General features: G+C 36.9%; 1 protein-coding gene across 3 annotated transcripts in view; it reads left to right on the top strand.

The window, feature by feature from the left end:
* The window catches only part of KCNQ5 (potassium voltage-gated channel subfamily Q member 5), a 279,116-nt gene that overhangs the window by 186,445 nt on the left and 73,611 nt on the right, over window positions 1–19,060 (top strand). For all 3 annotated transcript variants that reach the window (XM_064650135.1, XM_064650134.1, XM_064650133.1), the window contains exon 2: window positions 3,954–4,044. In XM_064650135.1, the coding sequence (XP_064506205.1) occupies window positions 3,954–4,044 (91 nt within the window). The remainder of the gene's footprint in view (window positions 1–3,953; window positions 4,045–19,060) is intronic.

Raw genomic sequence — 19,060 nt, 5'->3', positions numbered from 1 at the left:
CCAGCTAGGCGAAAGATGTTGCTGCATCCTTCATGCCTTCAGTTGTAGCTGGGGAAAGGGAGAGGTGCTTTCATTGCATGGCCTGAATAAACAGATTGCATTAAAAAAATAGATAGTGAATCCTGACTTTTAGTGTACTTTGAAGGAAAGCACTTATAATATATATAAACTAATGAAAATATTGTGGTTTTGTTGCAACTGCTGTGTTTTACAGCACCTAAAAGTATGCTTTTAGTTTTGTCAGGCTAATAGGACTGGGTTTCTCCCCTTCCCTTCCCTTCCCTGGGTTTCTCCTCTTCTAATTTTAGACATAATGTGCTGAGTGGCAGTAAAAAAGCGTTCAGTATTGGAGGAAGGAATGAGGGATAGAGGGGCAAGATTTGAATGTGTGGATGGATAAATGCAAATATTTTTCCTTTGTACTTTAATAATAATAATAACGAATAACAATGCTCCATTCCTTTTAGAGTTTCTGGGGAAACTCTAACAAAAGTTATAGAACTTTGGACAAATTTCTTTCCAAGACTATTCTTGTGTATTGCGATGGTTGTTTCTGCTTTGCATGAGTAACCTCAGAACTATGTCTGCCAGGTGCTGATCTACGCTGCACCTGGCTTTCCTGAATATTTGTCTTTATTTTGATTAATACACTGGTTAACTGTTCTCATTCCTATCAAGAATTAACACTGCCCACAGTGATGTTCTAAATCACAATTCTGATGGATTGTGGCAGAGCAAGTGGTGGGTGAGTGAAATATGGTTTTGTGACTGCAAGACTGGGCTGCGACTTAAAAGATTTAGGTTTATTCCAGGTATAAAGACTTTCTGTGTAGCCTTTGGCAAGTCCCTTACCTTTACTGTGCTCTCCAGCTGTGATATGGGAACAAGAAACTGTCTTTCTTCCTGCTGTGTCTGTTTTCAATAATTATGCTGTAAGAGTTCTCTTCCAAGTCAAAACTTGTACTGTGTGTTTGGACAAGACCCAGTACAACTGGGCTTCCAATTTTGTTGGTATTACAGGAATAGAACCAGATAAGAGTGAGTTTTCATACCTAAACACAAAGAAAATATCATTTTAATTGATTTGGGTCTAAAGAAAGTCAGCAAAAGGAAATTACGTTCTTTTACCATAAATTCTTAGTCACTTCTTAATTATTTTTTGCCTTCTGTGGAAGTCTTAATGAGAAGAAACCACATTTATGTCTATGTCAGTAGTATGTAGTTATAGGGGAGTTGCATCTGAAAACTGTAGCAGCTGAAACTACAAGTAATGTTCTGTGAGATTTTCCTTTTTTGTTAAGTGAGGGCAAGGGGAGCAAAAATGCTCATAAGATGGATTTTTGTCACTTTTCATAGAATCACAGAATCACAGAATAATAGAATAATAGAATCATAGAATCACAGAATCATAGAATAATAGAATCATAGAATCATAGAATGGTTTGAGTTGGAAGGGACTTTAAAGATCATCTAGTACCAACCTCCCTGCTAGAGAACCTTCCACTAGATCAGGTTATTCAGAACCCCATCCAACCTGGCCTTGAACACCTTCAGAGAAGTGCAGTCTACCTCCTCTCCGGGCAATCTGTTCCAGTGCCTCACCACCCTCACAGTAAAGAATTTCTTCCTAATAGCTAACCAATATCTTCCCTCCTTCAGCTCAAAGCTTTCCCTGTTGTCCTATTACTATATGCCATTGTAAAAAGTCCCTTTCCAGCTCTCTTGTAGTCCCCCTTATGTACTGGAAGGCTGTTACAATGTCTTGCCAGAGCCTTCTTTTCTGAGGGGAGGGCTGAACAACCCCAACTCTCTCAGCCTGTGTTCATAGGAGAGGTGGTCCAGCCCTGTGATCAACTCAGTGGCTCTCCTCTGGGAAAGGAGACATTCCAACAGGTCATCATCTTCCTTATACTGAGGCCTCAGAGCTGTATGCAGCTCTCCAAGTGGGGTCTCACAAGAGCAGAGCAGAGAGGCAGAATCACCTTCCCTTGACCTCTGGCCACACTTCTTTTGATGCAGCCAAGGATGTAGTTGACTTTCTGGGCCCTGAGCATGCATTGCCAAGTTATGTTGAGCTTTTTGACCACAAACACTCCAAGTCTTTCTCCCTAGGATTGCTCTTGATCCATTCTCTGCCCAGCCTGTGCTTGGGATTGCATGAGTCTTGAATGAGTCTTTTATGAAACTTTGAAGCATGTGCTGATCTTCACCTTTCCTTAATCTAGAAGACAAGACTGGATAAGGGGGTGTGCCAGATATGTACTTTACCCTTCTGGATACTGGTTTATTTACAGTCTTTAATAGAACTTATATGCAAGCTCCTTCCATATTTGATTTTCAGAATAGAACTTCTCCCCAGCAGTTAAATAATATGCTGCAAAAATGTGTCTTCAATATCTTATTGCATTGCACATAGAGATTTTCTACGAATTCTGAAGACTGGACTTATATTTTTATCTAATGTATTGGATATATTACAGCACTACTATTTTGTAGCACTACGGAAAGTCCATATGTTATATGGGTAGAAGTAATTGCAGCTCCTGAGGCACAAGTGGGCGCAGATGCCATAATATATTAATGTTTGTGTCCAGTAGTTAGAAAAATAGAAGTATTTAGACTGAAAAAGGCCTCTTTGAGTCATCCAGTCCAACTTCCTCCTCAAATTAGGGCTCACCTCAAAGTCAGACCATGCCTTTTTCAGCCGAGTTCTGCAATCTTAGGGGACAGAGATTTCACAGTGTGATTTGTTATCCCTGGCAGGAGGCTTGGTGCCCACCAAAGTAGCTTTATCACTCCCCGTCCTAAGCTGGACATGGGAGAGAAAGTATAACAAAAGGTTTGTGAGTTGGGACAAGGGCAGGGAGGGATAGGTATCTGCATTAATTACAATACCTATTCATGCTGGATTAGAGCATCTGGTAATGAGTCCCAGAAATTCAAACAAAAGTCAAAGGCCTGCATGACTAAGTGTTTTAAGAAGGAAGTTAGCAAAACTTTGGTAGAATCAATTATTACTGGCTGCTGGTTAGTCAGTTCATGATACTGTGGGTGAAATGAACCTCTTTTCTCATCGAGTTCATAGATGGTTTCACTAGCACAGTGGTATTGTTGGTGGTGAAAGAGTACAAGAGGAAAGGATAATCCTTACCATCAACAGTATAGTTCTCAGAGCAACACCAGTTCTGCAGGCTGATGTCTGAAAACACCACATGTGCCGCATGCTGTTATGATTGGACATGAGATATGCAAGAATTTCTGCAATGATACCAATTTTTTTTACTTCGTCATCACAAAAAGATTTAGCACCATGTTGGTGGGTTTTCTTGCCTGCATGTATTCATTAGTATCATGAAACATACAGGCTTATGCAAACTCAAAATTGTTGTCTTGTTTTCCTTCAACAGATTCTACGACATTAAATTTGTTCCCAGAATGGAGCCTGTTCATTTAGGGCAATGATGCCTTAGCGGTACCTCTCAGCTTCTAGTAGTTTGTACATGAAATCTGTTGCTCAGAAAGAAGTAATTTCATATGGACAGATAGGTGCAAGCTTATGCAAGCAGATATTTCTGGTCGGTTGTAGGAGAAATTATTTTTCAGACCAGGAAGGGGACTCTCCCATTGAGATCTTTCTTTAGAGGCACTAAGGGTATCTGGACTGCATAAAGGTACAGGATTGTAATACCAAAAGTAACATCTGTGTATATTGGGTCATTTCTCCAAGAAAATAGCGTGCTTGTTTCATTAATTCTAGCAGTGCTGCTTGGAAGCATGTGGATTTAGTAACAGCTTATTCTAATGTCTTTAATAAATTGAGTAGTTCAATTCACCTCTATTAATGAAGAGCACTCCTTGGCAGTCTTCTATTAATTGGTGAAGTAGGATCAATATAGATACTAGGTCAGGATTCTGAAAAGTATTAACAAATATTAATATTCTTTCTTTTTCAGTTTTCTCCTTGTGTTTGGTTGCTTGATTTTGTCCGTGTTTTCTACTATTCCTGAACACACAAAACTTGCCTCTGGTTGTCTCTTCATTTTGGTAAGTGCAAATTCTAAGTACAAGACAGTTTTATAGATAATTTTATATATATTCAAATCCTCCATGGAAAAAATAATATCGCACCTGCACACACACAAAAAAATCAGACTTTTCATCAGAATGATGAAAAAATGGCAAAATAGAGGATTCTGCCATCTTTTGGCAGATTGTATGACGGTGCTAATAATCTACTGTATTGCATCCCCTTCTTTCGTTGAGAATTGCTATGGTTTATAAGTGATAGTTTTCCTACTGCAGTTAGGCAGTGAGTGAGCATGAAAGACCTTTGATATTGCTGCTGCCATTTATAAAGTCAGTATGTAGTAAGAGGCACTTATACTTAAAATAGGAAATAATTTTGGTATCTTAGATACCAATTTCTGCTAGCTATTGGTAGATACTGACATTTTAGTGGCATTTGCTGCAGTAGGACGGGGAAGTTTCATTATTTCTTCATAATACATGCTTTTCTATTATGTTTATCTCTCCTTTTTCCCTTCTGAGGTAGATATAAATGGCTTTAATCCCTAAAAGTGCTTAACATTTTTCATACATTGTATGGATAGCACTTTATTCATCTGCTTCTTGATGGGCCATTTAGTTCTGCAAGTTGATGGCCTGAGGATAGATGGTAGTGATCATTAAAATGTCACTATATACCCAGAGTTACCATGGTTATTTCAGTTCCATGTATGCAGCAGACTGTGACTTATTAGGTAGTGCCTGAGGTGAAGTAACTGTTGACAAATGCCAACATTTTAATTGTCATCACTGTATATTTCCAAAAGCCCTGGTCTTCGGAACAGCTCCCTAATTAATTATGGTGTGAGCAGGCTGATAAACATCATTATGGTGTATGCCATATCCCTACAGCACAAAGGGCCACTGCATCAAGATACCTGAACTAAATGTCCAGAGCTTGCTAGGTGCAGATATGTGCTGTTCTGCTCCATTGGGTGGTTTCTTAGCAGGGCTAATTAGAGAGAGCCATGTTAAATGTTACATTTTTTCTTCCTAGCCATATTAGTGCTTTTTCTTTCTCTGAAGAAAAGATCAGGTGGCATCAAACCAGCTAAAAGTGATCAGATTTAATCCTACACTATTACCTAGACCCATTATTTACAGATCTTAACAACACTTGCCAAATGGAAGTTCATTTGAATGTTCTGCAGCTAGTTATATTATTGTAGTTGGTACACTAATTGCTAAGATCTTTTTTTATAGACAACAGGAAAATTTGATTAGTTTGAAAATACCATATTTGTAATAGCAGGTGCTTTTGTGACAAGTAATCCATTTTCCTGTATACTTGTGTACACTGGTTGCAGAAATGCCATTTGTTCTGATATAAAATATACATTTCCCATGAGCCACATATTTGTTGATTGTGTTGGTACACTTACCACTGCTTATTTCTCAGCTGGTTGATAAACAGATTCCCTGTGTTTTGCCATGGGTCTCACAGGAACCAGCATGTGGCAGAGTTCTGTAAAGTCCTGGTTTTGCTCCCAGTCTGGGCAGAGGTGTGGTGAGCTCTGCTAGCTGATACACCAGTCCTTGTAGAGGTGTCCATCAGCAGATTAAAGCTGCTCAATGTCTGCTGTGGGAATCTCTGGTGCTTTTTGCTGCTATGGTTTCAAAGATAAACTCAGTCCATCTTAACAGTTGTGACTGTGCATCTGATGGTATCCTCTGAATACAGAACTGGCCTTAAGGAGGAAGAGGATAGATACATGGTTAATCCTTGAAGCGCCAATACTAGCCTGGTCCAACATTTCTATGCTATAGCCTAGTGTGTTCAGGAAACCCTTGGCAGGAATAATCTAGTGATGACGAATTTTGCATCTCCTGCTGTGGGTCTCTAATGGAGAAAAATATAAACACAGCAAAGGATGAAGTTCCAGAAGCAGGCTAAAGCTGACTGGTTCATTGCAGTTTGCTGATGCATGATTTGTTCCTTCTCTGCATCCTGAAGGTGATATTAGCAATGTTATCAAAGCAGGCTTTTGCAAGTGCAAACCAGAGGAAGATATATCCCTACATTAACTCAGGAGCAGTTGTTTTGGCTGTGCCAACATCTGAGTTTTCACAACCTTTTCCTTGCAGTGTTTCACACAACTCTTACAAATATGTCATTTAGTTAGACAGCTGTATTAACTACCAAATCTGGTTTAATACTGTTTTTGCTTCATGCTTGAGATGGAAGATATATGTTTATTTTCTAATGAAGTACCATACAAATACAGCAATCCATAGAGTCGCCTGCTGGGTTTCTGTTGGCTGTTTACTTTGCAGATTTATTCCAGATGGTCCCCCCTACAGCCATGTTAATTGGCTAAAATGCTAATGTAATGTTCCTTCAGTTTAATACCTGAGCCGCTGCCTGGGCTGTCACCTCTGGCTTTTGACATATTACAGCTATTCATAGTTACACAGAGAGGTTAAAGAAGGAAGTGTAGATGAGGTGAGAAAACCTTTCCCTTCTTCTCAGAAAGGCCAGAGGAGCTGAGATGGTTATTCTTCTGCAATCAGACAATTCCATTTATTTGCCCCAGCCTCGCCAAGGAGCAGAAAACATATCTCCTAATCACTGCATTCTAAATACTCTCTCCAAAACATACAACATTATTTTAGCTCAATGTTAGCTCAAAGTAAATAATTGTTTAGGAAAGCAGTGATAGAGGAGGGCTTCTGAGAAATGCCTGAACTCTGCTTCCAGAGCAGAGCAAAACCTGTCCCGCTGCATTGTGTCAGACCCAGCCAGGGCTTCAGTTCTGGCATCCACACAAGCACTACTGTGTTCCAAGGCATCTTCTCCTTATCAGGGGGCCTGTCAAGGGAAAGACCTTTAATATTTGAATTTTAATCTTAAAATGAAAGTCCTGCAGATAAGTTAAGCGCATGTTACATGCCCTGATGTTGGATTGTTGCATCAGTAATTAATTTGGTTAGATTTGTGTCCGGAAATAATAAGACTAACCAGGAAGAGAGCATCAGATAAAACTCCCTATACCTACAATGATAATTATGCTTTAGCCTCCTCTGTGCACATAGCTTATGGCACTCGAGCTGTAGCAGTGATATATCCCAGACAGACAGTAGAATAAAATCTAATTCAGCATCAAAATAAACCACAAGCAGCTTAAGAATCCAACTAACACAGCAAGAAAATAATCTTTGGTGTATTGCTGATCTACAAGTATATTTACTGGCACTTTATCAAATAATAAACACAAGAGAAGTAAAACTGAGGCTGGAAAGGCAAAATCAAATCTTTTGGGGAAGATAGCCAAGAAGGAATATTATCTGGAACTGAAGGTCATTCACTGTCTTGTCCAAACTCTCTATATTTTAAGTTCATTTTCAACTAGAGCTGAAAGTTATGTGAAATTCTGGTTTGCTTCTGTTTGTTTGCTGTCATTTCAAGAAAATAAATGAAGTAATTTGAGTTGACCCATGAAGCTCTGACAAACTGAGACGTAAAAAAAAAAGTCTTGGATCAGTTTAAATGCTTCATTTGACCTGACATAAAATATTATTTGTATATTTGATTATTTGAGAATTTTTGACTAAAACTAAGATTGAGGCTGTAGGAAAAAAAATGTCATTTTTATTTGAAGTGACAATACACCTCATTCTTTTCATAATTTTCATTTTTAATGAAGATGGAGAGATTGAAAAACATAGGTGAATTTCTGCAGGACTGATTTTGTCAAATCTGTTTTGTGTTTTACTCTAAAAATGGCTAGGGTAGAAATCTGTACCCACTTTGTAGGATAAGAACCTTTGAAAATGTACTCTAGGAACATGTTCTTCAGGCAGAAATAGCTCCCAGAGATATAAAAGCAGACAATGTGCACAGGAAATACATGGTTTCTACATGTACTGTGGTCGCTCACATGAATACAAAAGGAAAGTCTACTAAGTACTTCTAGCAATTAATATCTTTCTAGTATTTTTTTCTTCCAACATAAAAGTCGAAAAAGGATGTGCTTTGATTAAAAACGTAGGGCATAGCTGCCCCATAGCAGCCAAGAACACATTCAATTTTTCTCTGCTCTAGGAGAGTAAATCCATCCACAGGAACGTAATCATACAAATCTGCTACAAAATTTTAAATCTGGGCAGAGTTTATTTTAAAAAGTGAGAGTGTTCAATTCAGAAAAGTAGCATTTTTTGGTTTAGATTGTACCAAAACTTGAATCCTCTTGCCATGCTCGGATGAAAGACTACCAGACCTGATACAGGACTGAATGGATGACTCTGTAGGACCAGCTATCAAGGCATAAAAACTGAATGATATTGAAAGATTTCAATTATAGACACATTTCTTAAAAAGGCAGAGTATAGACCATGTTATTGCAGTTTTGTTGAGTCTTCTTCTGAGAAAAACAGATTAACTGATCTCTGAGCTAAAAAAAAGTGAGTTTGTCAAAACTCAAAATCAGTATTTCTCAAGAAAGACTAATTTCCAATGTTTTCTTTCCCAAACTGAACCATTGCTTTGAAATTTCAAAATTCTTCATAGAAATCTCTGGAAAATTACATTAGACATAAAACACTGATGTTATCAAAGACAGAATAAGAGAAGGAATTGCAATGTTGATAACATCAACACCTTCATGTTTTCAGTCTTTTTTGGATTCCTAAACACTAATATTATATAAGGTGATAGTATGAGCATAAAACAATTCAGCCATGTCATAATAAACCAGCCATTAGATTTGAAAATAATCTGACCTTATAATATATTAAATATTGTGAGAAATTATTAATATTATAAAAATATTTATATATTATATTCTAATATTATAAATATTTTCATACCTTTGCTGATTAAATTGATGCTCTCCTTTTATGTATGCTGACTTCACTAGATCAGAGCTGATGTTGCTATAAAACTTTGGAGTTGATCTCATCAGAACTGCTTGTGAATCTATGTGCAAACAGAACAGACTTACCGTTGGAAATTTAAATGCTGGATGTATTTAAAAGTTATTAGAAGAAAGTCTGACAGGCAGCAAAAACTGAAATGAAAAGGTGGATTTAAAAACAGTGGATGTCCTCAAAGCAGTAATTCTTCTGTCAGGAGGAAGTGTTGGCACTCCCAGCCAACCAGCAAAGCTCTATAACAAACAAGTACACACTGTAGCTATGGAGAGAGATGAAAGTAACCATATAAATTATTTCATAACAAAGGAACACAGCACTGCACATAAAGCTCTGAATGTATCTATATATTGTCAACAATGCTGAGGATGATAAATACACTTCCAACACATCAGAGAACAAAGATGTCTCAATACTGGCATAAGCTTATTATTGGTATGGTTCTGAGACTGGTTACATTGTCAGTAATGTTTTTTCCTTTCTTTTCTTTTATTCTGAATTAAGTAGAAATAGCCTTTGTAAAGCAAAGATTGAAAAATCACACATTGAACAGAATAGTTTTTCTATTGTAATTAAAAATGCAATATATTATAGTTCTACTGGGAAAACGTAAATGGATTTGATGACTAACGATGATTAAAACTGTGCTATTATATGTGATCTGTAATCAGGACAAAGAAAAACCTCATAACTGAATTACTTGAAGAAGTTACCTCAAGTTACTTGAAGAATTACCTCAAGTGCTACAGCATTCAGCAGCAAATGCAGTAGAAGGCAAGAGAGATTCAGTCACTGCCAGAGCAATTCCAAGGCAGGCAAAACTACCAAACAATTATGCTCCAACAAGAAATCTGCGTTTACTGTGCAATGTTAAGATCACTGGAGTGGCCACAAGTCAATGGCTGCTGGGTGAAATACCATCCACAAAATTATTTTCCATTTCTCTGAATGAACAGGGCATGTATAGAGAAATGGGTGGTACTTTGTAGTGAAGAAAGATGGATGGAAATAGCAAAACCACACACAGTGTTAAATGTAACAAATTCATGACCTGGTAACAATTTTAGTATTGAAATGACTAAGTTGTCATAAGAAAGCCAGTCTTGATTTTCTAAATAGGTACATTATATTCTGTTTTATTATTGTTATATGTTCCCATATAAGAGCTGTCACTTAGCTTGTCTTGTCAATGTCATTATATGGCTAAATGCAGAAAGCCAGGAGAGAAGATACTAGTGCTGTGAACAATCAATTTCTCATTCCCTTTGTTTCCCAAAACAAGGAAGATTAGCATTCAAAGGTGGAGACCACATTTTTAAGAGGGAAAGAACCATTCACATTATCTGGAAGAGAGCCTTTCAACCAGCCATTCAGGGGCTGCTTTTTCTAGAAGAACACAGAATCTCTAGGAGGATTTTGAGATTAAGAGTGGAAAATAGGGTGGATTAGATGTTAGAGATGGGGTGTCAGGATTCGGATTAATAGGGATATAATTCTTTGAGTACAGAAAAGCATATCTCCTTTTAGGTTAATTAACACATTGTGCTAAAGGACAGAACCAGCTGTCCTTGACCACTTTTAGGGACAAGCAAGCAACTCTACCTGCACAATTACTCTTCCATGATGTGTCCTCCTCCTTTTTTTTTTCATCTTAAGTGATAACAAGGTAACATGGGAAATCACTTCCAAGTCATAAGTGTAATATTTTCCATAGATGTAGATTTGTAATAGTTTATGCCACACCCTGCAGTATCAAATTTTATTGGCTTTATGTCAGAGTTTAATAAGGATCTAAAGTTGTTTTTGTATGGAGATCAAGAGCTACCTCCTTAAAACAGGCAACAAACACTTTAAATTGCAACAGTAAAAATGGATAGATATCAAACTCTCTATCAGAAATTCAGACCTGAGCCTTGTCAGGGACATAATGATTTGCCAAATGGAAATGCAGAATATGTCACCAGAGGAAAATTAAAGTACATGGTTATAAATAATACGTATGGAAAAAAAATCTACAGACCATTAAATATTAAACAGAAAACAATGCTGAAGAAGACTGCACATCAGTGATATGAACGATGGAACATCCACCATCGGAGTAACATACAGAAACTACAGTCCAGTCAGTCACTTTGCATAGATGTGACAAAGAATGCGAAGACACAGATTACTGCAGTCAAAATGTGAATTTTCCTCAAGTGAGAGGAGAAATTTGTTCACAAAATTTAGTTTAGAAACTGCAAAGTCAAGCAAATAAATATCAAAATATAAAAAAAAATTTAAAAAATCTGTAAGGATTCAGAGCAGACATACCTACAATACAAAAATCCACACAGAGTTTAAAGTGAAGGTGATGGTAAATACATAGACATACACTGGAACTAAGTTCAATCCTGAGGACTGTGAACAGTGGATGAACTACAAAGATGAAGTAGCAAAATAAGTACTGGCCATTTTAAACTTGTAGGCTTCCATGAAGTGCCTGAGGAAAGGGTGTATGTCATGGACAGGATAATAACTTTGGTATCAAATCTGAACCAGACAGGAATTGGCTGATTGTACCGTATGAAGATATGATCACAGGAAATGTATGTCTCACAAAGATATATGTATGTTTTTGAGAGGATGTGGAAGGGGCTTGTTCTTTTCTTTTTCAAAGAGACCATACGCCTAGAAAAAAGGTAGAAGGAAAAGCTGCAGAACAGTCAGCAAATGGCATGATATGTAAAACACAAGACTTGATATACTGGGTCTCAAATTGTAGTTACTGGATCAAAAAAAAGAGGGGACCAAGTCAACTTTTTCACTGAACCTAAGGAACTGAATAAAAATATTGTAACCAAAGACTTGTTCAAGTAGAAGAAATGTTTGCTGAGGTAATATCTTTGAGAAACTAAATACAGGAGCAGGATTTGGAAGACTGGGTACAGTGCCTACCAAGTCCAGTTTGTCAGAAGTTACAAACTGTCAAAAAACACTTTCTTAAAGTTGTTTTCTGAAAAAGTTTGGTACTAGTAATGTCAACCAGTTTCAGGGTATATCAACCAAGATGCATACAGGTCTCTCAGTGATCAGAACATGGACAGATGGATGCCTAGAGAAGCTCTCTTAATAAGCTTTGAGAACTGGGACATTGTAGGAAAAGGTAACTTAAAAAAGAACTCTGCAAATATCATTTGCAGTCTCTGGGATTTAACAACTCTGAACATGCTGAGACAAAAGAATAAAAGAATGAATATGCTGTTCTGCTCTGCTATACTGCATGTCAAATGTTATCAATTAATTCACATACATGTGATCAGCTGTAACAATTCACCTAAACCCCTTGCATCAATACAAAATCAACATGGATGCCAGAGAATAAAAGGATTCAGAGTTCTGAGGACCATAGCATATTTCTTTTGGACAGAGAAGAGATACAAAATTCTTTACAAACTTTTCAAAAGGAAAATTTGAGAGCTGTGTTGCTACAGAGACATGTGCTTGAACGTCTGCCTCTGACACGTGACAGCAGAAATGTGACTATAGCAGAAAAAAATGCGTGAACAAATCACAAAGGAAATGCAAAGGCTTGGGTACAGCTGTACAGAGTGTCATTGTTAGCAATATGAGGATAATTTTAAAACCAAAGTTAGACTATTTACTGCCGATATCTCACTACAGAGAAACAAAATGTGAACAAGCACAAAGGGTAAAAAAAATTTTGGAAAATAGAAAATTATTCTATAGTGTGAGTTTTATAACTATCACCTCCTTTAGGGAGTTCTCTCAAAAGCGTAGTTGTACCTGACATACCAACAAATGGGATGGCACAAAGCAATGAGTGCAAATTGCTGAAAAATGCCATTTAAACATTTAAAGGTGATGCAGTACCTGGGGAAGAGCAGGATAGACATGGATAAGTCAGTGTTTCCCATTGCCATTTTCCCAGTTTGAAATAGGAGTTTCAGTGATCATCAGGGTGTTCCTAGAAGAACTATGTCCACCAAAAGCCAAAAGGAGTTTGGGGATCTGCTTGTCCATATGTACATTGATTGACAGGGTAATCACGATAATCGTGATGGACAGTGCACCTCTGTAGCACACATTCCTCTGGCACTGGCAGGTTCTCAGCTGTTGGTCCATGATGGTGGTGTGAAGGGAGTCTGCTGCTCTGGGTAGGCAGTACATGCTGAGGAAGGTTAGCACAGTTTCAGTGATGGGAATCATGTGTTGTGTCTGATATGGTAAATACTTTTATTTACTCTATAAGAGATTATGAAAAACATAATTAGACGGCATCTATGTCGTTCTGGTGCTGGGTTGTACTATCTGATTTAAAACTGGTTTTACTTGACATTAAAATTCTCTGCTGTTTTCTGGTGCAAGCAAATAAGTAAGACTCATGACTGATGGGTGCCATTTCAGGTATAAACACAAAAACATAAAAGAGAGTTGGATAGCAGAAGTCCTATATAACATGTGGACTAAGCATATAAGTGGGATTTTAATATTATTTCAATACCCTTGCAGCTGTGTATTAGATTAAAGGTCACAGGACTGATTTCTCAATAATCCTCTAATAGTGTAGAATCTACATGGAAAATCTTAGTCATAATTTGGAAAAGTGAGTGCAGTAAAAGTATCACATTCATTATAAAACTGATAAATGATAAAAAGGTGCATAAATTTCACTTCATGCTTATTGTGTATTGCACTGGGAGCTGAACTGGAGTCTCTGGTTGTGATTTATATGCCACTAATAGGGTCTATTCTGGGTTATGTTTTTGGATTTATGGCTGTCTCTCCCTTTGTTAAACTGCAGTTGGAAAGAATTAAAACATTAGTTTCTTAAGTCCGTGTATCCACATGCAGATATATTTGTTAGCTGTTTAGAAAAAGGATCTCCCATTTTAATGCTGAACCAGGAATAACACAAATGTGTTCAATTTGTACTATTATTTTAAACTATGAAGCATGCACATATTCTTATCTGATTGTTTTTATCCAGAAAGTAGCCAGTATAACAGAATTGTCTGTAGTCCTACACCAGCTTCTGCATCATAACTATTTAAAACTCAGACCTTCCTCAAGTTTCATTGAGCAGACTAATGTTGTGCTTCCCCTCACATGCCGATAGCATTTCTTTAAAGTGTACAGCCCCCTTTTGATGCTCAGTACCTGGAATCAGTAGGGTGTTGAGGTTTTTTTGCTTGAGAGAGGGATATTATTGAGAAGGTGACATGTTCTGTTCTTGCTTTAATTGAATGATGAAACAATCTCATTCTCTTTGACTATGAGTAATAAAGCATTGCTATTTGGATAGTATCAACTATTCATGTATCACCATAAAGATATTTTTGCAGCTGGTGGCATTCTTAAACCAATCAACCATACATTAAAGTACGAGAACATGTTTATTCTCCCTCCTTTCAAACTGATGTGGAAACACTAGACTTCTCTGATTTGGAAACACTGGACTTGCCTGTTTATGAGTTTTTAGGGAACAAGGGATATATCCCCAGCTGTATCAGATGACATTGCTCCTTCTGTTCCTGCTGTTGTGTTAGTGGAGCAATGCTGGCTGATTTACTCTAGACAAGAATCTGTAGTGCAGCTACACTGCAGAGATGCTGTCTTCAGAGAAGAAACACTTGTGGCTCTATTAAAGCTTATTTCAGAGGATTAATTTGATCTGTTCTTGTCCATTTCTTGGGCTTCTGACAATGTCTCTTATAGACCCAGTCCTCCTATGAGTACAAGGCAGGCAGCTCTTTATGTCAGACTGCAGTTCTTTCGTGCTACTTCATTAGCCTTTAGAATAATTAACATCACAACTTCCATAGCAGGAATATAATTAAAATAACAGCAGAGATATTGTCTTGTGGGTGAATTTCTTATAGCAAACATTAGCTCATTTGCAAGTTGTGAAATAACCAGGAGCATCCTTGAATAGCACAAAGTGCTCAACTTTGATAATTTTCTTATCGCAAAAATGGCTCTAATTCCCAGAAACTACAGTCTGCAGTGAAGGCACCTGGATTCATCATCAGCAAATTGTTTAAACTTTTAATAAGCTGTTATACTAAAGAGTAAGAAACTATGATATAGTTCTTTTTTTGCTGTTATAATGTTTTGCTTAGGGAAATCCTTATCATTAAAAACTACATGAAAAGCATATTAATGTAAACAATTTCAACAAATCATCTCTTGTATCCTAATTAGATGGGGGAAAGAAAGGGGGGAAATATGCTTATGTAGCTGGATTGTACAAAGTATGCTTGATTTGGCTAATTATCAACCCTGTTGATAAGAGTCCTCCAGGACCTTTTGTTAACAGAAATGTTGCTCTGGATGACCTCTTGTTTTCCTTTCCTGCCATTTGTGTGACCTTCGTCATTCCAGTGGTATAACAACCCAGGCACACGCAGATGTAAAAAACTTTAGGAGTACTCTGATACCTGTGTTCCTCACACCAAAAGCAACTGAAATTTTCAAGCCTATATGTTTCAACCTTGCTACTCTTGTGTGTGCATGGTTCCCCAAGTCAGCTGGAGCTGTGTGTGCGGAAACACTTCAGAATGAAAAGTTCATTCGTTTGGATGAACTGTGCTTTGAGAAGGAAGAAGAACTTTCCACTGTGTGAACCACCATAGCAGTTACTGGGGGGTGGTAACTGTGAGTTTAAATAGCCAAAAAAGTGACAGATTGTGGTAACTGTGGTGCAAGGCCAGAGGCAGCTGTGATTGGAAAAGGATGACAAGATGTGGAAAAAGCAAGAAATGGCAAAGGACAATGCACCTCTGCTCTACATTGGAAGGGAAGTGTTGGGTTTCCAGTAAATCTAAACTTGTTCATCAATTCAAATACAGCCTTGCTGAATTTTGAAGAGGCCAGATTTATCAAGAATGCGGGATTTTCTGATTCTGATGTAAATGTTGTAACTCATATCACATAAGGAATTCAAAATTAATGCAGCTCCATCATTTATATGTAGGATAGAGATACAGGAATGCATCATTTCTACACCAGGTCTACAAATCATATGAGGTCTAATGAGATATTCTGTCACATGCCTTTCCAATTATGCTCTGATCTTCTGTTCCAATTCCTAAGGAACTAAACCAAGTTATTTAAGTGCCTAGATTTATGTTTAAGTTTGCAAGAAGCCTTCCAAATGAAATTAAAAAAAAAATAAAAGTAGAAATCTCGATCTTGTTCGGGATTCATTCTTCCAGTTTTTGTGCATAGAAAACGAAGTACCTTGTGACTATACAGTTGCCATAGGAAAAAAGATAATGTCATTCCCTGCCCTGCATTAACCTTGACAGAGATTTCCCTGTACATTGTGACCACGTGCCCTGGTTACTAAAACACTTCTTTTTTACACAGTGGTGTAGGATTCTTTGTCTCTGTTTTTGACCCAAACCAATCTAAAATACAACAAAGCTGTCATATATACTACTGTGAAGAGTTCTGTTTCAAAGCATTCACATTTTTTAGGAAAATTGTTTTCCCTTAGACTTAATTGTTATATGTATTCCCTTTAAAATCAGTTGTTCTTCGAGGAAGTAGAAGTCACCAGCATTTAAGGATCAGTTTGAAACACAACTATTTCAGGAAGTGTAAAAATAAGTGTGAAACCTCATCTACACTTTGTTCAGTGTCTTTTCTGTATTAAAGGTTATAATGTACTTTAAAATCTCTAGAAATTTGATATTGGTGGAAGAAAATCATATATAGTATTGTTAAAATCAGCAATTCTTTTAACTTCCAAGTGCACAGAGCCATATTTTCTGTATTTGATCTCACTTACTGTAACTACACTGGCTCTTTTTAAAATTTACTTAGTAGCAGAAACTTTAGTTAATACTGAGGGAATATCACCATGCATAAATTTTAATGGTGCTAGAAATTGTAACTATTTTTCTCAAGGAATGAACAGAAATATTTCACATTGTTTCTTAAAAAAAAATCTTATACTCTTACCCCACCCGCACAAAAAAATGCTGAGAAAAGTATCCTTTTACTCCTTTTCTCTCCCAAAATAGATGTATCTCCAAGAAGTTTCTCTTTGTAGTATATGTATTTGTGTGTGAGGGACAAATAGGATTTCTGTCTCTGACATGAAAGAGCATCATGTAGTACAGAGACACTCAAGCACATGTTTTCAGCACAAAATTACTTTTTTCATTTTTGTATAACTGAGCAAGCATAGCACATAGCCATACAGGTGATGAATACAGAACTGCAAAGCACTGGTAGGAACCAGAAGAGTGAACTTCCAAAAAAAATTGCCTCTTTTATACTTCTACCATTGTGATACTAATTTAACTGAATTGTAGCTGTGGACTAGTCCTTCCAGGTTCATTAAGTACTTTCTGTTCTTGCCAATTTTTCATCAGAGGCCCTGCTGAGGTCTAGAGTATGGTAGAGGACACACTCCTGCATGTGTGGATCATCTCTTGTAAGATGTCTGTGACAATTTCAGTGTACTTACAAAGCATATCACCCATCTGTACATATAATATGTTTTCCAGGGAAACAACAAACTTTAGTCAAATGAAATGTGATTAAATTTTAACAAGGAAAGGATTTTATTGGAAGCAAAGAATTTTCTGTGTTTCACAGACCTCCTCTCCTTCAGTATCTCTTACCCTTGCACCAAAGAAGAAACTCCATTAGGAGAATCAGATGTTGGATGGCTTGGGTGCCTGCCATCAAACCCCCATAAATTCAGAGACATCATCTAACAATGTGTAAACCAGATTTCACAATCCATGATTTCACTACCTCTATAAAAGTGGTAGTTAAATAACTAAAATATGTATTCTTCCTTTTTTCCAGTTGGCTTACTGTCCATTTTAGTCTTGGCCTACACAGAATTTCCTACAAGGAAATGTACCACACAGTAGCCAACTATTAAGAATTATTGTTACTATATGGGGAACTTTCTCAATTTTGTACATAATCCTTTCTGAGGCTGTGTAATAACACTGTCCATGGAATTAAGTTGAAGTTTCTTGTAGTGGAATGAAAAGAAAACATTAAACAATCACACTCATTTTTCCTTGTGTTCTTTGCTAATAAAAAGTACGACGTTTTCTTTAGCAATGTTTTAGCAGAGGGACATTGTTCTGCTTTTGTGATTTAGGCATTCAGCCTGGGATTTACAAAACTCAAAGGAAGACACTGAAGAAGGCTCTAAAAGTGCTTTCAGTGTAATGTAGTTAAACAAGCTGACATGTTTTAGGAAGGAATATTGTGTTTTCAAATTGTTCTATGATGGCAAAAGCAATTAAATTCGCAATGTTTCAATGTACTTCCACTAATCATAATCTAGTAAAGAACCATTACATGAAACAACGTTAATAATTTGTTTGCCAATTTTTCAGGTAAATTAATGCCTGAGTAGACATATATTATATTTACAGCCTTATTGGCTTGTAGAGTTGTGGGGTCTCACAGTCCAAAAGCATGCAAAGTGTTTATTGGGGAAAAGTCAATATTGGATCAACTCTACCATTGCAAATATTCCTCTAATTCATTTGCAGTGCTTTCTTACCAGTACCACACTAGTCCTTATCCTGCAGGAATAATAAATTAATTGGCTGACAAAGAACATTTTACTTCTGGACAAGAAAATACATTCAACTGCCAAATAAAACACAACTTCCATTCTCTTCTTGATGAGCTGTTGAAGAAACTCCATCAAGTACCTTTCTCCTTTTGGTGAACACAAAATTTTTTATTTTGTCATTCCAAAACTCCGAACTTTATGACACTATTCCAGAAGAGTACCTAAAATTATAATTCCATACCAGTGTTTATGTACTATATCACTCCACAGTGTATGTATTTAGATTTCCTTAGGGTATGGAGCTGAATTACTCTATTACTGCAACCCTGTTGACCTTATTATTGTCATGAAAACTTTCTTAGAAAAAAGATTGCATAAATACAGGTTGATGTTATTAAAATAGACAGTCTTAAAGAAGGTTCCAATGTGAAAGAAAAGCAAGCCAAACAATCAAGGCAAGATTTATAAATACTTTCATTGACAAATTGTCCAGGGAAAGTTATGCCTAGTGGACACATTCATTTACTACCTTACAAACAATTACATGCTATTGTATGTAATTACACT

This window comes from Pseudopipra pipra, chromosome 3 (genome assembly GCF_036250125.1).
Source record: "Pseudopipra pipra isolate bDixPip1 chromosome 3, bDixPip1.hap1, whole genome shotgun sequence".
Lineage (NCBI taxonomy): Eukaryota > Metazoa > Chordata > Aves > Passeriformes > Pipridae > Pseudopipra > Pseudopipra pipra.
The sequence above is the reverse complement of the archived record's forward strand: the minus strand, read 5'-3'. Positions and strand labels throughout refer to the sequence as shown.